At 41.7% G+C, this 22,072-nt stretch overlaps 1 protein-coding gene across 2 annotated transcripts in view; it reads right to left on the bottom strand.

Moving 5' to 3' along the window:
- aff2 (AF4/FMR2 family, member 2) overlaps nucleotides 1-10,363 on the bottom strand; it is a 187,230-nt gene extending 176,867 nt beyond the window's left edge. For both annotated transcript variants that reach the window (XM_030396609.1, XM_030396611.1), the window contains exon 1: nucleotides 10,064-10,363. In XM_030396609.1, the coding sequence (XP_030252469.1) occupies nucleotides 10,064-10,116 (53 nt within the window). In that variant the 5' untranslated portion in view covers nucleotides 10,117-10,363. The remainder of the gene's footprint in view (nucleotides 1-10,063) is intronic.
- Nucleotides 10,364-22,072: the final 11,709 nt, after the last annotated feature.

The following is a 22,072-nucleotide window of genomic DNA, read 5'->3' as shown; positions in this document are numbered from 1 at the left end:
CTGAAGGTGCAGATGTGGTTTTAAGCCATTTCCTTATGTCCACTTCACTTGCTATCTTAACTAAAAGTGAAATGAGCGTCACTGACAGTCAATGATAATGTGTACTTTTAAAAACCAGTGTTGTATCAATATATAAAGATATCCAATATGTAAGATGATAAATAGTCTCATACCATGATAACGATATAACATCGATATACTGCCCAGCGCTACATAATATTCTCAGCCTATGTTAGCATGAACGTCACTAATAGTAAATAAAGTCATTTCTGTTAATTGAGAATTGGAAAAGTAAGCATGGATGGGTTTTGGATTGAGAGCAGTGGACCCATCACTGCCCAGTGTATTGTTCCACCATCCAACCTGACCAGCCAGACCACCCGAGGGAGGAGAGGAAGACATACAGGATGGGAATCATGCTATTCCAGTTGAAGCTTGAGGCTGCTCCTGGCAAAAGTCTGGTCGCAGGAAAATGAAATGTACAAATGGGACTCAGGCTGGCCGAGCCACGTGGAAGCTTGTGCCTGCACCTTTACAGAGACCTGTTTTCATCATCATCCCATATCAAGCCCTTGTGTGTTGTACAATGACAAAAAGATCAACTTGAACCTTGAAATTTTAAAAGACTACGGATTCGGTCACGGCGTTCACAATACGGGGATTTCTGAAGCGATACAAAGGGTTCTTAGTTCATTCAAGTTCCGTCAGAGCTGGTTACCAGATTAAATGAGTGTCACATCACGCCGGAGCAGGTGAATCACACCCACAGCTAGATCAGATCAGTCAGTGCCCTTGGCCAGTGATAATTAGATTTGATCATTTCTCCAACAAGGGCCATGTAAAGTCTGACAAGGTGAAGTTGATGCTCTGGGAGCCTAGCATCTAACAGAACATATGTGTTACCGTATCCTGCTGAGGTGCAAATTATGGCTGATGGAGCCTCAGAGACCTTCAACACCCCTGAAGAAGACGAGAATTTAAATCTTCCCTGCGCGAGACAGATGGCTGACTGCATGTTTCGGGACATTTTGGACATGTGCTTGAATTGGTTGGTCCATAATGTGGTAAGATATGGTAGGCTAAAAACTAAGGTCGGGTGGATCAGCCTCACATTTAGATGGTCAGTTTTAGATAAAGGGTTCTCTGAGCTTGGATGAGGGTTTGGATAGTTTTCAGTAAAACACTCAGTTTCCTATTGGTGGTTTGGTTTCCTTTCAATTGAACGCTTATTTTATGACTCATACTAAGCTTAGGCTGTACATGGAACAGCACTGTGTCATTATATATCATAATATATGTAAGCCAAGAGCTCAAGTTCCCCTTTTTATTGTTTCATTCTATCAGAGATACATTGGTGTGCTATTTAATATCACTTACATTATGCAAGGCTACCATACATCTGCTGAAGAAATGTTTAAAAACAAACTCTTTCTTTATTGTGTCTATGAACGTGGTGGTAAAGCAGGGAAAATGTGACAAAACCTTCGAATAAATCATGAATTATAAGAGCTTGGCGAGTAAAATGAAGATATTACCGCTATGTTTAGTTCCCTGCATACTCATTTATTCCTGCCTGTAATTAATGAAGCTATAGAGAACACACAGAATAGTAAACTCTTATTATATCTATAATCACTCACTTCTTGTCGTCTTTAATGGCCCGCTGCTTCCTTTTTTAAAAATATGTACTTATAGAGGCCGACTGCACGCTAACATGTGAGCTGAAGTTCGGTCGTGGGGGAGGGGACGCACTCTTCTTATTCTCCTTGGTTGGGCAAAGTTTTACTGATGAAGATAAATGTTCTGCTGAGGATTTTATATCCTCATCCAGATGGTTGATATTTCATTCTCTTATAGGAAACTGAACAGATGGCTGGGCTCTTTATGTGGAGCAAGTGCAAACTCTCGCAGCCATACATCGGCTCCGGATTCACTCAGCGATAAAGTTTTAACAGTTGACCTCTGTCTTAAACTAGTTCAACAACAGATTTTTACCCCTAATTATCAAAAATGATTTTAAAGCGTGAAGATAAAAGCAATTTTGAATTTGCGTGATGTGATAATATAACTGTCTGCTGAACAATTCGCTCAAAGGCTCCGACTCCCTTAATTATGATTTCTAAAGATTTCCGGAAATTGAGGCATTTCATTATCTCTTCCTCCGCTTTGATGAAGCTGTTTTACTCCTTGTGTTTCTACAGATATCTTTTTTGCGATGAAGGCCGCCGAGTGATTTTGACATGTGAAAGACATCTGCATGAACAATTGACATCACCGCTTACATCTGTGACACATTAGGATTATAAAAGGGTGACACTCGAACCAACTGTTTACGGCCTCGTGTCATGTTGTGGTGATACTGGATCTGAATCCTTAAAGAATCTGAAAAAATATTTTAAGTTTGTTTAAAGATCCAGTCTCATTATTACTTTGACTTGATTGTTAAAATGTATAAACAGCTGGAGAGAGACATCTGTATAATATTACATCCTTTGTAGTGAGGGAAAACATTCAGTCCAAGTCTGCAGTGGATCACCGACAATCCCTCGCAATTGCTGTTTGGCACAGAACTGAATAAATACTGCTGGGATACATTAAATTCACATGAAACCGGACAGTTTGGGTTTTTCTTCTTTTTTTTTATCTGGAAACACTCTCTCAAAGCAGCTCCAATCAATATCTTTTTACTGACCAGGAATTTAATGACTGTGTGTTATGGGAAAACTGTAGTGATGAACCCAGAGAGAGTCAACAGCAACTGCCAAAAGGGTTTAAGCATCTTTCAGCCCGTTGTTTTAGTTTTACGGCGCAAAACTGTTTTGGTTGATTCTCACAGTTCTCATGAGCTGTGTTTTTATCTGTAGCTGTTAGGTAGCAAGACAGCTTTAAAGGCTCTGAGCCATGTTGACATATATTGTCACTATTTTCTGAAATTATATACTATATAATTAGTTTAATCAGAAAAGCAGTTTACAGATTAATCACTAATGAAATAATTGTTTTTGGCAGCCCTACTCTTAAGTGTACATTATATAACTTCCTCGGCTAGCGGGCTCTCTATCAGAACAAAACAAAAGATGTTGTGCTGTGTGTTGAAGGCTGGGACGCATGGCCGCTGCAGTCGCTCAGAGCCGGCTAGAGAGGCGGGTGCAGAGCCAGACCTTCTGGAGGAGTAAACACCCAGAGTCACCTCTGACTCTGCTCTGAAAAATGTGTTTTCCAATCATCACTGAGTTTATCACCTTTTTTTTTTTTTATCTGGCAACATTTTACTTGTGAATATATATCTTTTTTATATATTTGTCTTTATAATTAGTTAAGGTAGAATTAGGACTAAAAGCACAACAATACAGCTAAAAGTAAAATAAAAAAATTTATGCATATTTTGTTTTGTCTTTTTTTCAAACGGGAGGCTGCATGACCACGGACAGCTCCTGCTTCCTCCCAAACGGCCTCCAGGTGATTGGACTGGTTTTCCAAACTACTTCACCGCGGTTCACACCTGCTGACGGAGCTCCCGTCGCACAGCCCCGAGGGATAATTGTCCCAGCGGTGTGGGATGAAAAGGATTTCTTCCAGATAGAAAGCTTCCTTCAGTGCTATCTGCTGTTGGTTCTTTTTGGAGCATTTGTTTGTTCCAGCTTGGGATGAGACACAGCTTCCTTTCACAGCCTGCGAGCTGCTGATGATGTTGGTGTGAAGTGTCATCGAGCGGGGCTGGTTTTGGCGAGGACGGACGTTTCCGTGTGATGAATGATTCCGTGCGAACAGAGCTCACATGTGTGACGGCACTGATTGAGAGCTTCGGGAGGATTGACGGGCAGATTGAATATCGGACTGTGAGACTGAACACTGAATGCATTGACTATAAATTGACTCTGTCGCTACTCTTCTTCCTGCAGATCTTTTGACCGCGACTGCAACTTTTTTATCTAAACTGTACACTGTAAAGCAGCACGCAAAGAAACCAAACAAATTAAAGATCCAAAAATAAACAGCAATAATAATAACAGTCTTCCCCGCAGATGTGACCTTTTTAAGCTCCGAAACGCGCAGCTGGAATCTTACAATTCCACGCTGACGATATGTGTAATCAATTCCCTAATTAACTACCTAAATGGTTCAACCAATCACCATCAGTGTCAATTAACATTCAAAGCGATCTCCCCCAGATTCCACTGCCATGATTAGCCGGCTACATGATGGGCAATTACAGCGAGGAGTGCGCAACATTCAATGCAAGCCCTATTACAATTATACAAAGCCTTCAGATCTCCAAGCAAGAGAATGAAACAAGGCGCGGGATGGGAGGAGGAGGAGGACGAGGAGGAGGAGGAGGGAGAAAGAGCAACAAAGAGGAGAGGAGATGAAAGGGTATTTCTTCAGGAGGAGGAGGAGGAGGAGACCTACAGTGTTGGATTCGTTCAGATTTAACAAAGGCGTGGGGAGCTTCAAGATTGTTTTCTCTCTCCCTTAAAGGGAAAATCCACTGTCAGACCGGAGCCGCACATCAATGGCGAGTGACAGACTTTTAACTCCAATCTGACTGATTTTTCATGGCTCCCATTGAAGGTGTGTATCAGCTTTTGTGCCTGTAAAATCCATTGTAAAATCTCAGAAAAAAATAAGTCCAATTGAAAGTAAGTCTCTCTCTCTTTCTCTCTCTCTCTCTCTCTCCCTAATTCTGGTTTTCTTCCTACAGCAGAAGTGCTCTCCTCTTTATCATCTCGGACAGTTGAGTCCATTTTGAGGTGTCAGCTGCATCAAAAGAGCCGTTGCTAAAAAGACGCTGGATAAGAGCAGACGGTTCGGAGCAGCAACATCTTGAGCTGAACTGGCTCCGTTCCCGACCAAATACATTTCATCGTGTTTCCTTTGGCTTTCTGTGGAGGGACGGTTGAATTTATTGTATTATTCCTATTTTGGCTGGTTTCAGGATTCAGTATGCTTGAAACGAACCTGTCTGTTCAAGTCGACCATATTTAAAGGACAAAGTGTTTGTACCCTGTGCCGGAGGGCCACACGCAAAGACTCTTCTACAATCTTTCTTTCACAAGTCTTTGTGGTCTCAACACAATGGCTCATACAAGTGAGGATGACAGTGCACACTTTCAGACAGTCTCCACACTCCAAAGCTTTTGTGGTGTAGCACTTGTTTGCACATACTGTATGAGATGTGATGGAGGTGGCTGAGTGGAGAACGTAAAAAGGGAGCTCGACAAATAGGCTCCGACTTGTCTTTCACACCTCTGCATACCTGGCTGATTTTCTGTGTGAAGTGGGTGTGATTGCCGGTTTCTGGAAGTTTTATAAAACTGCGTCAGAGAGGTGTCGGGGGCGCGGGTGTCAGACAATCTGACGATCCAAATATCTCTAGATATATAGATATATAAGCAAACGGGAAACCCTTAGTTTCATGAACCGTATCATCAATGATGAAACAACTGGAGTCATTTTATTGGGCAGAAAATTGGCAACTCCTCATGCCTACTGTAAACATTTCATGATCTGGTGCCCCGTTACAGGAATGTTACAAAAATGACTTTTTCCGCCTGTCCTCATCAGAGAAATGACCCTGTAACTCAATTGAAAGCGGCTCATTAAGACCCATATTTACGTTTGTCATTAGGCAGCGACCTCTAGATGCTGTGATAATTATTAAAGCTGCAAAGGAGGAAGTGATGAGAGGAACAGTACAGAGAAAAAATTTGAGTTCTTCTAACTTACTAATGTAGTAAAGTTACGTATACATACTCTAACATAAGTAACTAAGGTAATGTAGCTATGTTACAGAAGTTACAGAAGTAACCTAGTGATTTTCGCCAAAACCACAATGTTTTCATGAAACTTAACCACACAGTTTTCTTAACCTAACCATGTATTTTTAAAGCCTGAACCAAACCAAGTCGTTTTATTACTGAAACCTGAACCCAACCAAACTGACTGTATGACAAAGTTCCAGTACGTGTGTCACTGTTATGCTGCAACAGTCATGTTGTTCTCAGAACTGTAATATAATCTTTTTTGGCTAGCACTGACTTTAACCTTTGAATTAACCTGTTCAGTCGTTCACTTATGAGGATGTGTTGGATTTATCTTGTGACCCCTGAGGTCCTGGGAACCAATGATCCAGGACAGCCAGAGATATAAAAGAGATGGCTTCAATGCTACAAACAGTATGGAAAAAACCATCTTTTTTTACTGTGAACACCGTTCAACATCCTACATAAGCACAGGTTGTTTTAGGCTTTTGAGCAAACATCCAATGCTGCCATTTTTCTGAAGAGAACAGTCTCACGTCAGAAGTGGTCGAACTTGGCAGTGCTCTGTTCCTTTGGTGTTCCTATCAGCACAGGACAGTTAAAGGAAAAAGACCTTGTTTTATTATGCCAGACCCATCTCAGGTCAAGGAGGGTCTTCACAGATCTGATCAGGTTTCACCTTTCGGCTGATCAAGCCGACAGCAGCTCTGCTTATTGTGTTTTCTCCTTAAATCCGCTGTATCTTTTCTGTGTTCTCTTAATTGTTTCCTGCATGTTTTGGACTAGCTGACAGCAGCCGTGTGATGGAGCGCTGGCAGAGGGAGGGTTACATGTGTAGACACCCTGAGCTTGCTGTTGAGCCCCGTGCAGCTCCGCTCCAGCAGCGGGGGGTTAAGTACCTTGCTCCAGGGCCCTTCCATGGTGGCTGCTGAGGGACAGCAGTGTGTGTCAGATTCTCCCCGCTGGAATACGCATTCAAAACAGCAACACGGTTGCCAAGTTATTGTGCTCCCAATATAATACATAGCCCAAGTAGAAAGGCTGCTCCTACAATCCTTGTCATTATTTAGTCAGCTTACAGCCCCAAAACATATTCAATACAGTATTTACACAGCTGTAAACCCTGTAATGAAACTGCTCCGATAATGTTTTTCATATCATGACGTGTGGAGTTTTTTATTCAGTGAATCCAGAACAGTTTCCCGAGGACTTTTCATCACTTTATATCACATTCATGCTCCATGTCTGAATGGTTTCAGTCATGCCTTGCCCTTTTATCATTTCTATTCCTCCAGAGGGAATTCATTCCTGAGCATACATGGACTCCCCATCACCTCCTATCACACACACAGTGAGGCGGCTGTGGCTAAGCGGGTAGACTGGGTCGTCCACTGATTTTCAGCGTTGGCAGGAAACGGTTGGATGAGAGGTTGAATTGTAAAAGGGATTTGATTGAAGCAGAATATAACAGTGGGAGCTGCTGACCAGATGCTCTGCGTTTTCACCTTCGATACGTCTAATTTCTGCACAAATGTTGTAATAAAGTCCAGATCATGTGGCGAAACAGAATCACATTCAACTTCTGTCAGCCGACGGCCTCACAGTTTTCTTTTAAACCTCCGACATCTTTTGGCCTTCCGATGTTTAAAGCCTCACACAGCACCTCTCTCCACACAAGTCTTTGTTCCTGTGCTGCATGTAAAGTGACCTCACTCACACACATTGTAGCGTAAGATAATGTAAAGACTGTGCAGTGTGGATTACAGCTCAACTAACAGAACAAAACTAGACTCATACTGATCTTTTTACATAAACAAGCAATCTTGTTATGGACCCCAGAGATATTTCAGGTTATCTTTTCACCTGTGGCCTATTGTTTGTTGATTTGTACACGTGATTCCAAAAAAACTACTGAGAAGATATCCACAACACTTGGATGGAGGATGGGTCTCGGCCCAGAATAGTCCCCATTAACTTTTAGTGTGGATCCAGGATTTTTTTTTCTCACTTTTTTTTTAACCTTTTTCTTCATTCTTGTTCATTTCTCTGGGAATAATGCATGGATTTTGATCCCAGATCTGGTGAGTTTAATTTATGGTTATGGTTATGGGAGGGTCTAAAATGTAGAACAATACAGGGATATTGAGTTTGATATTGGATTTGACTTGACTGAATTAAACCAAGGGATTCAAGGCATATATCAGACCAATAAATTATCTGCTAAATTCAGTAATGATGAGTTATTTATCAGGGAAATTCTAGCCGATAACATGAAGCCAAATTGCGTCGATTGACCAGCACAGCATATACAGACTCTGATACAGTCAGTGGCTGTTTGCACGTTAAAGTATGTTTGTGGTCTGCCAGTAAAAACAGAGAAGGAAAAGAGGAAGGATATTGAAAATGATCACCTTGTCAGAGCTCTCTGGTGGACAAAATATTTAATGGTGGAATAATCTGAAACCTTGTTACTTACCAGCCAACATACGCATGATACAGATATATCTGTAACAAATCATCATCTGCTGATTTATTTTATTTTATGATGAATAATTTAGTCAATAAAATGTCAAAAAAGTGGATATGAGCCCAACTGATTCTCAGTTTTGGAGGCTGATGTCATAAAAAGAATTTGATACTGATATATATCGGCCAACATGCAAACATTTCTTTGGAGCCTCAACTGTGTTTATCACTTGTGAGAACTCTAAGTTGCAAAGACAGGATACTTTACAGTTCAACAATAATGTGTGGTCTAAGATGACGTCACTGCGCTGAAACAGTAAACGTCACTGGGAATTAATAGCAATATCGGCCAACCAATATATCGGCCAGGCTCTAGTGGAAGATGCCCGTCACAAGAGCCCGAGGTGAGAACTTCAAATGTCCTGTTTTGTCCAACAGTCTAAAGCCCAAAAATTTCAGTTCACTGTGATCTACAACAATTCACTTAAAGGTGCACTATGTGATAAAAAAAAAAAAAAAAACTATAATCTGAAGAGAAAGCTCTTCACTGATTGACCTTTTATGCCTAAAAAAAATAAATAAACAAACTCTCCTTGTTTAGTGACTCAATAAACAAACTGAACTTAAAGGGACACTATGTATGTATTCAACCAATATTAATGAGATAATAATACAAACTCAGAATATTTATCTTTTCCATAACTGAGTAAACAAGGTGTTCTCAGAGGAAAAATAACGTCCCCAGAATGCTGTTTAAAGCTAGAAAGGTGGCAGGGTCCGCCACATATAAACAAGTCAATTTGTTTATTCAGTTTGTATGGGCATAAAAAAAATAAACAGGGAAGTTAGATATTTCTCTTCTGATTAAAAACTGCACAGTGCTCCTTTAAAGGACAACACAGCTTTATTCTATTCAGTTATTGGAAAAAATAAAATAAAATAAAATAAAATAAAAAATCCTGAGAATCTCAGTTTGAATTTTCTCTACAAAACGACATAGCGCCCCTTTAAAAATGTGACAACCAGCAGATCACCTAAACACTGGCTGATGAATTATTGCCCGTCAACAAATCGAAGTGCGTCCCAATCACCTGATCAACAAAGGAGACATCACTCACAGCACCAGCCTACAGACCACCACCGCACAGTGACTCATTAAATGAACTTACTCAGCATCACCGTACGACAGGAGGCACGTCAAGTTCACAACACCTCGCGATGAGCAGACACACACAGACACACACACACACAACTTCTCTCCTCCACCGTGCGTCCACGTGAACCGCACCGACCGGCAGCATCTGTGCAGCTCACCTCAACTCTTGTTTACTGACAGGATCAGGACGAGTCTCTGAGACACTGTCAAACTTCTGTCTGTGTCCCCCCCTCCCCTCCTCTCACCCCACGACACTGTCTGCTCTGTCCCCACATCACCGAGTCACCGCTCCGTCACACGACCCGGTGTGCCCTCGCCATCGAATCAAACATTCCTTTAATATCACAATGAGACAGTGAGAGCCGGCTGCGTGCTTGCGTTCGCGTGTGTACGGTGTGTATGTGCATGTGCGTGTGTGTGTGTGTGTGTGTGTGCGTGTGTGTGTGTGTGTGTGTGTGCGCGTGTGCAGGCTACGTCTCAGGCATCAGCGGTGACAAAGAAAGACGATGCACGATCTCTGCCCGGGACTCACTTCTACATCCCAAGAATAGAAAATTAAATCATACAAATAAAATAAGCCGGGATGCCAGGTCCGCTCGTCCCCCCCCCGTCTCGTTAAAGCAAGTCCGCAATAAAAACGCGCGTTGGAGGATAATAAAGCAGCGTGTGCAGGACTTACCATGGTTGTTCCAGCTCCCAGTCTCTGAAAAAGTCGAATTCAAAGAGATCCATAGCCGTTCCGGCTGCTGCTGCCGCCGCCGCTGCTCCTGCTGCTGCTGCTGGTGGTGGTGCTGTTGGTGCTGTTGGTAGTGGTGGGTTAAAATCCAAACGCTGGTGCTACGTGGTTCTACATGGGGCTACTGAGTATAGTGTGTGAGTGTGTGTCAGAGAAGGAGGGAGAGCAGACACAAGCGGCTGCCGCTGCCAGGAAGCTGCTACGTGGTGGAGGCAGGCTGACAGGCAGGCAGAGGTGGAGGGAGGGAGAGACAGAGGGAGAGAGAGAGAGAGAGAGAGAGAGCACACTTACATATACAAACACACACACAGTGAGGAGGGCTGTGGAGGACAAGTCACACTGAGATAGTCACTGCAAACATTCCCCCCACTTTCGCAACGAGTGGAGCTATTTATATTAAAATGAATAATAAATAAACAGGAATGTGCTTCTGTGACTTTGCAACAGCTGGAGGAGGATGTTCAGATGTCTTGTCAGAGGTGACTTGTTATCAGGATCATCAGGGAGCCACACGTCTCAAGTCAGCGAGATGACCTTTTTCTGCTGCGAGGGGGGGGGCTCGGTCCCTCGCCGTCATCTCTCGTGTGCTATATGTTCTCGTGAGTCACGGACCGATGAGACAATATCCCGTCTCTGTGCGTCGAGGCAGACGGCGGCCTGTGTGAGAGCGCTCACTCACCGAGCTGTGAGGAGTCCTTGTTCAGCTCTTAGGGTCTCTGTTGGTGTATGGTGTGGGGCACCGAGCAGGGCCGTAGCCAAGGTTTTAGAATGACTGAAGGTTCAAACCCCAAAAAACTAAATCTGGACTGGCCACCAAACAAAATCCTCCTCTTCTTTATTAATGTATCTGTTCAATTACCTTTTCTTTAAATCATTGCTCCATACCTGTCTTAATGTCCACCCTCTCCTCACTGGCTGTATATAATGGTGCAAAATGATGGAAACATTTATTACATTGCACCTTACTAACTTGAAACACATTGGTGGGCCAGATCAAGCAGCTCTCGTGTTGTATTGTCGGTGTGTTGCTCTCACCTGTGTTTGTCATTTGGTTGGTTTGTCAGCAGGATTACACCAAAACTACCAATAGGATTTCCATGAAACTTGGATTTTGGGTGGATCTCGGCCCAGCATAGACTTTTCCCGATAAAGGGATAGATCCAGGAATTTCTGTCTCACTTTCTTGGAAGCAAGAGACAGAGACACCATTCACCCTGTTACAAGACACTGTACCATCAACATGATCCTGAAGCTTTTATATTAATGTAAAGAAAAGAAAGTTAGATAACGTTGCTTGTTACATTGTGATATATGATGTTTTTTGGACATTTTCTTTAATTTCTCAGGGAATAATGCATGGAAAAATCAAACAATGATACATTACTAATGAGTTTGAAAATGAATTAAAGGGGACAGTTTGGCCCTGGTGAAGGTGTGCGCTCTACTGAGTGCCATGCTAGTTCTATATTGTATTGTTAAGATACAAAATGGTACTGGGATCCCAAGTTCCCTTAATTTACTGACGCCCTACCCATGCAAAAAAAGGAATAAATGATAATAATCAATAATAATAATAAATAATCAAAAATAATCAGTATATTGGGATCGTACATATTTAAGGGCTAACTTTGGACCAGAAACTGCCCTAAAAATCCAGTTTGTGTCAATTATGTGTAAATTAAGGATGTCAAAATTCAAAGATGTGACACAGAGGACGTGATATTTGTGTCCTGTTTTGAAAGTTGTGGTCCGGTAGAGGAGAATCATTTATTTAGCTGCGGAGGCAAATCTACCTCTAGCTGCTCAGCTGAAAGTAAGACCGCAGTAAAGACAAACATTATAGTCTGAGAGAAATAAGGTCGTGACATATTTCCATCCATGCACAGAAACATTCTCATCAGAAGTGAAGGAAGTCCTCCTGAGGTCTTACATTTGTTTTGTTTTTTTATCTTTCACTGGATTCTGGACACTAGTTTTGTTGAAACACTGTTCTGTACTGTGATGTGGCTGGTCATCTGCAATTATCTACATTTCCATCCTCATCCTCAGAAAAAGAATCATCACTCTCTGTACCTAATTTCTGCTGAATCTGAACCCACCAGAGCGACCGCTGAGATCTGAGATTTGAGGCAAACATCGCCAAAAATAGGTCCAACTGGTCGGCAACCACACGCGGTCTCTGAAAAACCTACAAGTTGAAAAGGAAGAGTGAAAAATGCTGGTAAATGAGCTGCTGTTTTGTAAGTAGGTTGAACTGGAATAGATGGCATCGAATGCACAGATAAGCAGCGGGTGCGCACAAGTACGGCAAGTAAAGTGGGCCAAAGTTGACGAGGACACCGGACCATGGACTGTGTTGCATGTTTATAATGGACAGTTTCATGTACATGACTGATTAGTTCGACAATTCTAATGGAAAGTTGATGCCTTTAAAAACATATCTCAGTATTTAAATCGCCTCCTTTTTTTCCTGTGATGAGAGCACTCACTCGAGTTGGCACGGACTCCACAAGAAGTCCTGGCTTTCATGGAATTTTCCTGCGCAGTCACCTGACCTCAGCCCCCCTATCAAACATTTCTCGGGAACACTTGAAGACCGAAATCCGCCAAGCGTACTTTGTGGAACGCTGTCGGATCGCGCTGGGATGACATGAGTCATCAGGGGGTTTCGCTCCAACTCGTGGAGTCCGTGCCAGCACCGATGTCATGATTCGCCCTTTCTTTACTGCGTGTGTTTAAACCAGTGGACTCTGCGGTCCGTAACTTGGTATGCACTCATTAATTCTGACGGATAGTGTTTTTAAACCCTCAGGTTTCAGACGCCGTCACATCTTTGCCTTGTAATGTCCTCTCTGAGCCATGTTTCCACCATAGTGTTTGGTTTGTTTTAAACAACGATCACCCGAAACTTCTCATCTGTTTAAACCATACAGCAGGCTGAGCTGTGAAGATGACATCAGCAGACACATTAGTGCTCGTAACTAATCTCCTGGATGAAGAATGACACTGCAAAAAGACTGTTTTTCACTCTCAAGCGCGAACCAGTTGAGCTCCAGCTGGCCGGCGTCTGAACACTGCTGGTTCAGTCCAACAGAGAGTTCAGGAGCTATAATCCGACGTGCGGTTGCTCTGCTCTTGCCGTCACAGAATCTGCTTCCCTGCACCTGGCCTAAATATAGGCTTGGATGTCCACACAGCTGCTTCTCTGTAGCCTTCTAAACTTTAGCCTCCTGAACAGCAGCGTGTGATCTACCTCTTTCCTTCTTCTTCCCCAGGAGTCTTTGAACCCATCACGCACTGCACCCCCCCCTCACCCTCTCCCGTATCTTCACCCCGCCACTTCACCTTTGTGTGAGATCATCCGAGGTAGCGGCGTGTTAACAACAGTTTAGCGGCCCCACCACCACCACCATCCTCGCTCTCTCTATCATACACTTGCTGCAACACATGCCCGGCAGCACGTTTTTTGCTGTTTACGCCTCGCTATGAATAATGATTGACCAGATGGTTGAAACTTCTCACTCAGCATGTGCTGTAGCTGTTACTGTGGTTCCTTTGTGACATCACCGTCCTCTCCTCTTTTTTTTTTTTTTTTTGAAAAGTCCTCCCACGCGGAGGAAGGCTGCATGTTCATACCCGTGACGGGAGAAGACGACAAGGAGTCCAAATGTATCGGAAGTAATATTTGAAGATACACTGCAGGCTCTGTGTGTGTGTGTCTTTGTTTTGGATGGTGTGCAGCCACGTGTGTGTGTGTGTGTGGGGGGGGGGGGTATTTTGGTCTGGTCTGGGGCAACATGCCAGCACCGCTCTGCATCACACAACCACAAGTACAAACAGCAGCCTGAGATGAAGAGAAGAGAAGAGAAGAGAAGAGAGTTAACCAGAGTGCATGATGGGAATAAAACACTCCATTAGCAATATTGTCTGAAAGTGCTGTTTCATGACCTTGATCAATTCCAGCCATTTCAGCCCTTGCGAAAATCAAAATTCCAGACATCTCCGGACCTTAAAAAACACCACACAGAAATTCAAACAATTTTCAAGGATTTTAAGCACCTGCGGGAACAGTGGTTTTGTGTGTGTGTGTGTGTGTAAGAAAGGCTGTCCAAAACTAGGTCAGACACTGTGAGACACAGAATGACTGGAGAGAGAGAGAGAGAGAGAGAGAGAGAGAGAGGGAAGGAAAGAGTCAGATATGGCAGAATCAAAAAAAAAAGGAAGAAAAAGCAATTGCAGGATGAGCTGATGGAGAGTGAGATGACAGGGGAAGATGGAGCAGCATTAAGATAAAATGTAATTAAAGGCAAACATTCAGGGAGCGACACACGTGAATTCAATTCCAGCTCATTACGTAGTCTTCACCGTGACCAGAGAAGCAGTTTGTTTAGGTGTTTTTCTTCTTCTTCTTCTTCTTCGTTAGTGTCGTTTGCAGTATGTTAAAGCCACAGCTGTGCCAGTCATTTATATTTCACTGATGACACAGAGAGTTAGAGTTTCACACACAGACACGGGGCCCAGAAGAAATACAAACTGATAAAATAGTCAGGAAGTTCTCAGATTGGAGCTCATTATACTTGCTGTGTATCTTGCAGAAGTTGTGAAGTGCGTGTCATGAATTTTCAATATGTGCCCAGGCTCTCTCTCTCTCTCTCTCTCTCTCTCTCTCTCTCTCTCTCTCTCTCTCTCTCTCTCTCTCTCTCTCTTTCTCTCTCTCTCTCTGGTACACAGTGAAGCAGTAGTGAAGCAGCACAGCACCACAGTGCCCCCATGTGGCCCAGAAGAAGTAGTATGCTGTGAAAGACGGTCTTATTTTTCATGGCACCTTTAGAAAAATATCATTCCTAACCTTTACCTTAACCCTGCTCTTTATCTCCGGTCCCACTGCATTCTGGTTCTCCTGTGTGCTGTTCGACAGGAGACCAGCAGAGTCATCGTTCCAAGCCAAAACACGTCCTGGGAAGCGTGTCAACGTCCTTTAAACCTTCCTATTTTGGAGGCAGGTAAAAGTTTTATTACTCACCCACTTCTTATTGAATTCAGTCATATTGGCTTGCATTATATCTGGACCATCCTAACTGCTAAGCGCAGGTTACACCATGCAGGACAAAGTTAAAAAGGATAGGTTCACCCAAAAATGAAAATGCAGTCGTGATCTGCTCACCTTAAGGGGAAGTTTCGTGGCCTGCATTGCAGCGTTCTCAACTGAAGTAGATGGGGACTCCGGTGTAACCCAAGTCTCTGGAAGCTCTACGATCCCAAATTGATTTCAAAAGATGTTTATAACATCTTGTTTTTAAAGCTTGAGTGGCCCGGTGTCCATGGCGTGATTAAAATCTCTTCAAAACAATTCCAATGGGCTTCTATTGGAATTGGAGGCACATTTCACTGTAAATTATCTTAAAATCCCCATATAAAGCAGAGATCAGTCAGAGTTCACGGAGGAAGATCGACCTTTATTTATTGAAACTGCTTGCATACAAAATATATTGCACTATAACCAGACATGTCAACCCAAACATCTTAAATGCTAGAAGTATGTACAAAAGGAAAACAAAAAAAATGCCCAAAAGTGCACACAAGGTTTACAGCTTTTTTGACTACCCTGGTTTAAGTATCTACAGATTCTCTGCTTGTCTGCACTTTCTGGCCCCTCCACTGTTGAACAGCCCCACAGTAGAGTCGAGTTAGTATATTTCATGTGATATACATTTAGCAAATAAATGACTGCTGAGATCTGCGGTGGACTGGCGAGCTACAAACAACAAAGTTTTTTGGCTCATCTCGTCTCGCGTTGGCTCCACGTTTACTCATGTTGCAAACCCCTTCAGGACTAAATGCTTAGTGAAGGAGGGATGCAAAATGATCATATGAGACACCTTTTCCAGTTAAAAAGGATTGAAAGTTTCTGAACTGAATTGGGACGCTCCCCATTCAAGTTCTTGTGCTTTCAGAATACTCATGAACAGCATTAGTTATTGTTTAGAGAGCGTCTCCTCTCGGACGTCGAGTCCAAATCATGGTTTGTGGACGAGGTTGGGACAAAACCTTCAGTAACCTGACCACATTTGCAAAACAACACAGTGAACAGTGTTCTAGCTTTAAGAGTAAGAATCGGTTAATTCAGTCTGATGCCTCTTACATTGAAGCATCCTACGGAGCTGACGAAGGATAAATGTATGGAAGCCCATTCCTGCCAGTCAAAGAAAACATAATTTTGTGATAAAAGTTTGAAATAATAAGATAAAAGTTCATAATAATGGAATTGAAAGGTAAACATATGAGATAAAAAGAAGAAATTATGAAATAAAACGTCATAATTATGAGTTAAATTAAAATCATGAGATAGAAAGTCACAATTATGGGATCAAATGTCAAAGTTTTCCGATACATTTGGACGTGTTAACTCATAATTATGACTCAAGCTTAGATTTGATCTTATTTAACAACTGGCAGAAGTGGGTCCCAAATAAATGTCATTCACACCAAATGCAAATTAAATCACTAGCATTCTCCTTCTGCAACCCATTGGATCACAATCCGTACACTAGAACAATAGAACAGCAAACCTTTCAAGACGATCATCAACAATCAGACAATCATCCAGCTGAATATCAAGAAAATCCATTTGCTGGAAAACACCCCCGATGTACACTTCATGAGAAAAACAGTCAACGACCCTAAACTATCATCGCCCACTGAAGTGAAACTCTTCAATACGTCAACAGCTGCCAAAAAGTAGTTTTTGTAAATCAAAATTAATTTCACTCTCAGTTATTTCAACAGTCTGTTTAAGTGACAGTCACTAATCTCTCATCCAATCCCTCCATCACACAGATATCACAAGCTAATAGCATCGTTACATGAAGTGCATTAAGAGATAATAAAGTCCACTCATCAATTTTAGTATAAAACATTTCATGTGACTCAACACCGATGCCCTATTTGAAAAAGTGTTACTCTTTCAAAATCCATCTTTATGGGTTATATAGTTTTGGTGGAACCATTCTATTACACGGAGCACCAGATTACATATGTAATAGAGCAGTGGTCCCCAACCACCGGGCCGCGGTCCGGTACCAGTCCGTGGGTAGTTTGGTACCGCAGAGAAAGAATAAATACGTTATTTTATATCCGTTATATTGACGATCATACTCGGAAAGTTGTTTTATTTTGAAAAACGGATTTTCTTTTAACAAAATCCGTCTCTTCCTCTTGGCGCGCTTGACACGTACCTGTTACAGTCACGGACCGGTATACCCTAAAAAATCAAGCTAGCTGAGATTAGTGGAAAACAAACCTCTTCGGAGAGCTACTTCGCAAAGAAAAAAGGAAACATCCCAAAGATGAGACGGAAGAAGAGGGAGATGGACAACTGTATTGAAGTTGGCTGTTAAAGTGGCTGAACTGCAGCTGCGGGGACGGTGAGTGGACAACTGCTATAATTTTATTACCGCGGAATCACACACGCACACACCCCCCCCGGTCCGGCAAAATTTGACGTACATGAAACCGGTCCGTGGTGCGAAAAAGGTTGGGGACCACGGTAATAGAGGATTGCATTGATGACAGTGTCCTGGCAACACCACAAAGACAGTCCAACTAAGAATCTAAAGAACATCTGCATAACTTGTATTAACTCAATGCACTATGTTCTCCATGGTGCCATTTGGTATCCCATATGACACCTTAAATTGTCAACATGAATCAAAATGTATACTGCTCGATCCCGGAACTTTAATAGTCCCATCTCTGTTGCTTGTCTTAAACTTTGGTTTGGGATGCCAAATCGTTCACAAAACTATTTCTAGGGAAATGTTTCCCACATATCTTCCCAAGCCAACCAACAATTACAATGTTTTCCAACGCAACATTTATTTTTCTGCCATGAACTCGACTATAGTCAGATGGATTAGATAATGTCACAACCGGTCAGTTATGGGAAACTCCCCCATCGTAAAAATGCCTCCTTAGCACCAATTCTTGAATGACCTCAACTGGTCAGCATGCAACAGGCCTCCCACATCTTTTTTTATTCTACACTGTCCACGAAAGTACAAGCCTTGGCCCTAGCATTACAGATTGTTAGTAATACCCCTAAAAATCATACCAAAGCATGAAAAAGCCATTAAACTGCTTTTGTCAGTTAAATTCCAGCAGTTAAAAAAGTCTGACATACACTCTGAACCTGGTGTTTTGGAGGCATGATAAAAACACCGACAAGCAGGTTGAAGCACAACCTTAGATGCAGAGAAATTTATTGTCTCTGGTGTGAAACAACACAGCCAATGTGAAGGTCGGACCTTCAATGACGTCAATGTGGCTTTTTCTCTTTTTGTCAGTTTAAGGGGAGCTGGCTTTTTGGGAGACGAGTCTCGCCGCCAGCGCCATGCTAGCTTCACCTTAGGAAAAAATTTATACAAGTCAAAAAGAACAGAATATAAAATGTTAAGGAAATCTAAATGAAACACTCATCTTTATCCACCATTCTGGTGACTGGAAATTAAAGGAAAAATCCACCATAAAACATTATTCCTTTTGGTTACTTCAGTTTCTGTAGCAGGCTAACTTTCCATAAAGCTACGTGCTAGAAGGTAAATCAATATCTGCTTTCTTTACAAACTTGACAGTGTCGGGATATTTGGGGGAATATACAGACAGATGACAAAATCAATACCACTCTGATGTTTGTGTACTCAGGAGCATAGAGACTGTTAGCTTAGCCTATCATAAAGACCAGAATCATGGTGGAAACAGGGTGCCATGTACAATATGTAAAAATTGGCCACCTGTCAAATTCCTACTCCAAACTCATGGGGAGCAGCTAAGTGCTGCTAACTGTGGCTCTCGCTAGCTAGTAGGCTCATTTAACCATGTTCGTGGTTTTATCAAATGAAGGTCTGTACTGGGACCCTGGAGCACCATGGGATTGTTGGTATTTTTTTTTTATATCAAAGGGGCTAGCTGTTTAGCATGCATACTTAATTTTAGTTTATCTTTTTTTTTAACTTTGGAGAACACTATGCTAGCTGCTTCCCGAAGCTCCTCCAGTCTTTACTAAGATAAACTAACTGCTTCTTGGCTTTAGCTGTTAGCGCAAAGACATGAGATTGGGACTGATAGTCTTATGTAAAATGTTTTCCTTTTTCCCTTACACCTTAACCTTTAAAAAAAATTTTAGTCTAAAGTTACACTCTGACTGTCTGACGATAACATGCTAAGTTGAAGTCAGCTTGCTGCATCTAATGATCCCCCTAAACAGGTCTATGTAAACTTAATCTGCCAGCGAAGACTGTAAAATGTGGTTCAAAGTCCTAAAAAGCGGCAGTAAGGGGACTTTGATGCGATTTATTTTTATTCATGAAATTTTTTTAGGTCAAATTAGTGTTCCAGTTGTTACAAAAGCACGTTGACACTCAACAACCTAAAATCTTTTAACAAGATTTAACGCTGCTTTGAGCCATTTAAAACAAATGTAGTATCTAAATGTTCGTGGATTGAGATAATCTAAGCTCATGATTGGACAGCAGATATATTATTACATTCCATTATAGGTCATATTCTTCATTGCGGATTAAAGTTTTCATTATAAAGGACTTTCCATCTCAAAATGGGAGTTCAGTCACTATATCAGTCAGAATTCCAGTTTTAGGTGAATTTTCCCCCTCAGATAAAAAAAACTACTTCACCCTCATTCTGTACAGTAACGCTATTTTTGAAGTTCTGCAGCACTATGGACATTTCATTGTTATAACAGCTGTGTGTGGCTCAACCCTGCTATAGAGGATACTATTTTTTCACACATCATTAAGTTTATTATCAAGAGCATCTAGCATTTAACTGATATTAAACAGCGAAAAAAAAGAAAAATATCAGGATAAGTGCACATTTGAAACAATAGTACAAATCTTTTCTCAGACAAATAATGACATCATTATATACAGTATGCCACCCTCCCTTCTTTTTTCCATCATGTTTTTTTGTTGTTTTTTTTTCTTTTTTTGTACAATACAAAGCAACTCCATACTGTTGATGCTCTATTGACAATATAGAGGTTTACTTTCACTGCAGAGAATGCGTACTGGGAACAGTGAAAGCAAAGGTCCTAACCGATTAGTGAGAGAGATTGACACCAATAATACTTCTGATAAAAGAGAACTTAAAATCTTTAAAAAAAAAAGAAAAAGAAGAAAAGTTTGTTTCATGTTACATAACCGTTTCTTTGTGACATGTTCTAAAGGTTCCCCAAGTGTCGCTGACTCAAAGTTGATGGTTGTCAGAAAACGTAGCTCATGGCTGGCTACTCCAGCCAAACTCAGGTCAAGGAGGAATGAGACAAAGTAACACCGACTCAAAAAAACTAAACTTATGTTATGTCTTTTCTTTTTTCTTAAACGTGTCCGAAACCTACAGAAAGTTTCCATAATCCATAATAAAGATGTACATGCATTGCAAGACTAGGAGGGTACACTGATCTCTGGTAAAAAGACCTGGCTCAACCTCGGAAATCTTTTCAGCTCTTTTCATTGCCCCAGTTCCTTTCGAGGGAAAATTTCACTGGGTTACACCATTTTGCATCTCGAGAGAACATTTGAAAAAAGGGGTTCTGTGTGGAGAAACGGCTCTTTGACTTCAGAGCCAAAGGGCGCCATAGTAGCCACTCAAGGTCATCAACAAAAGTAACTGAATCCATTTCACAGATGAAATTGAACCAGGTCATCAGCTACAGGCTCATGTTTTTCGACTGTACAATGGTACAACACCCTCAGTGTTAAAGAAGGATCAGGTGGTTAAAGCAGGCAGTTTCCTGGTACGCCAACATCGCCCGCACAGTCAACACCAACCCGTCGAGTTTGAAAGGAAGCTCGAAAAGTTCTCAGCGTTGCCGGTGATGACCCCAGGCTGAGTCAGCGATGTCACTACAGGAAGTAGCCAAATTTACCCACATCTGGTCCGTTATGAGCATCTCATCATCCCTGATTTACATGTCTAGGTAGTGATACTAGCCACAATTAAAAGGCACATGTCACACAAAATATGGTGAGGTTTCTCTGAGCATTTGCAGCTTTCCGAGCACAAAGGTTGAGTTGGTTCTCCCAAATGATGCTTCAAGTATATAATTTGGAAATCTCACAAAGAATCGGTTGAAAATTCAAGTCCCATATCTTGGTTTAAAGCAGATCCAACCGACTGTTAAGTTATCTGATGCTACACTAACTGAAGAAGCTACTAATGAAGGCAATTTTGAAGGGAACATATATGATTTTGAAAAGTGCTTATTCTCTTTCTTTCCAACAACTAGAGTTAAATAATTAGAAGACTGATTTTTGACAGAGCCGGGCTAGTTTCCCATTGTTAGCTAAGCTACTAAGTATACCAGGTAAGTCTTGGCGCTGACACCGCTTGCACAGGCCTGGCTAGCTGTTTAGAATGCTAATTTCAGAAGACATTTTACATTTAGCGTCAACACTGTTTTCTTCACATTCAGTTGAAAATATGGGTTGATTTGTGAACGTTCTAAAGAAAAATCAGCTTCTTAACTCCACAATATTTGCACCAGGCAACACTAAAAACTGAAGATGGCAGCTCATTAGCTAGCCCCGATATCGTACAAGAGACAAGATATGTTAGAGTTTTGACATAATGCAGTAATTTCAGCATTACGTTTCACGTCGATAAGCCTACGAATGCACAGAAAAACCTCGAGAAACCTTTTTTTTTTTGCTTTGCTTTTTTTGTTTTACAGTGACTTTCGCACATTTCAACAGTTTTTTTGTTTATTCTAACTAACGCCATTATCAATTTCCCCTCAGTCGTGAATCTAAAAAATACTGTATACACTAGCCCATCGATGTTACTGCAGTCAGTTTGAGTTTAGAATACAATTTGGGACAACTGAGAACGTAAATGATCTTTGAAGGCAGTCGCACCACCTTAATCAGCCTTGAGTTA

This window comes from Sparus aurata, chromosome 18, assembly GCF_900880675.1.
Source record: "Sparus aurata chromosome 18, fSpaAur1.1, whole genome shotgun sequence".
Taxonomy (NCBI): Eukaryota; Metazoa; Chordata; class Actinopteri; order Spariformes; family Sparidae; genus Sparus; species Sparus aurata.
Note: the sequence above shows the minus strand (reverse complement) of the source record. Positions and strands in the feature narration are given on the sequence as shown.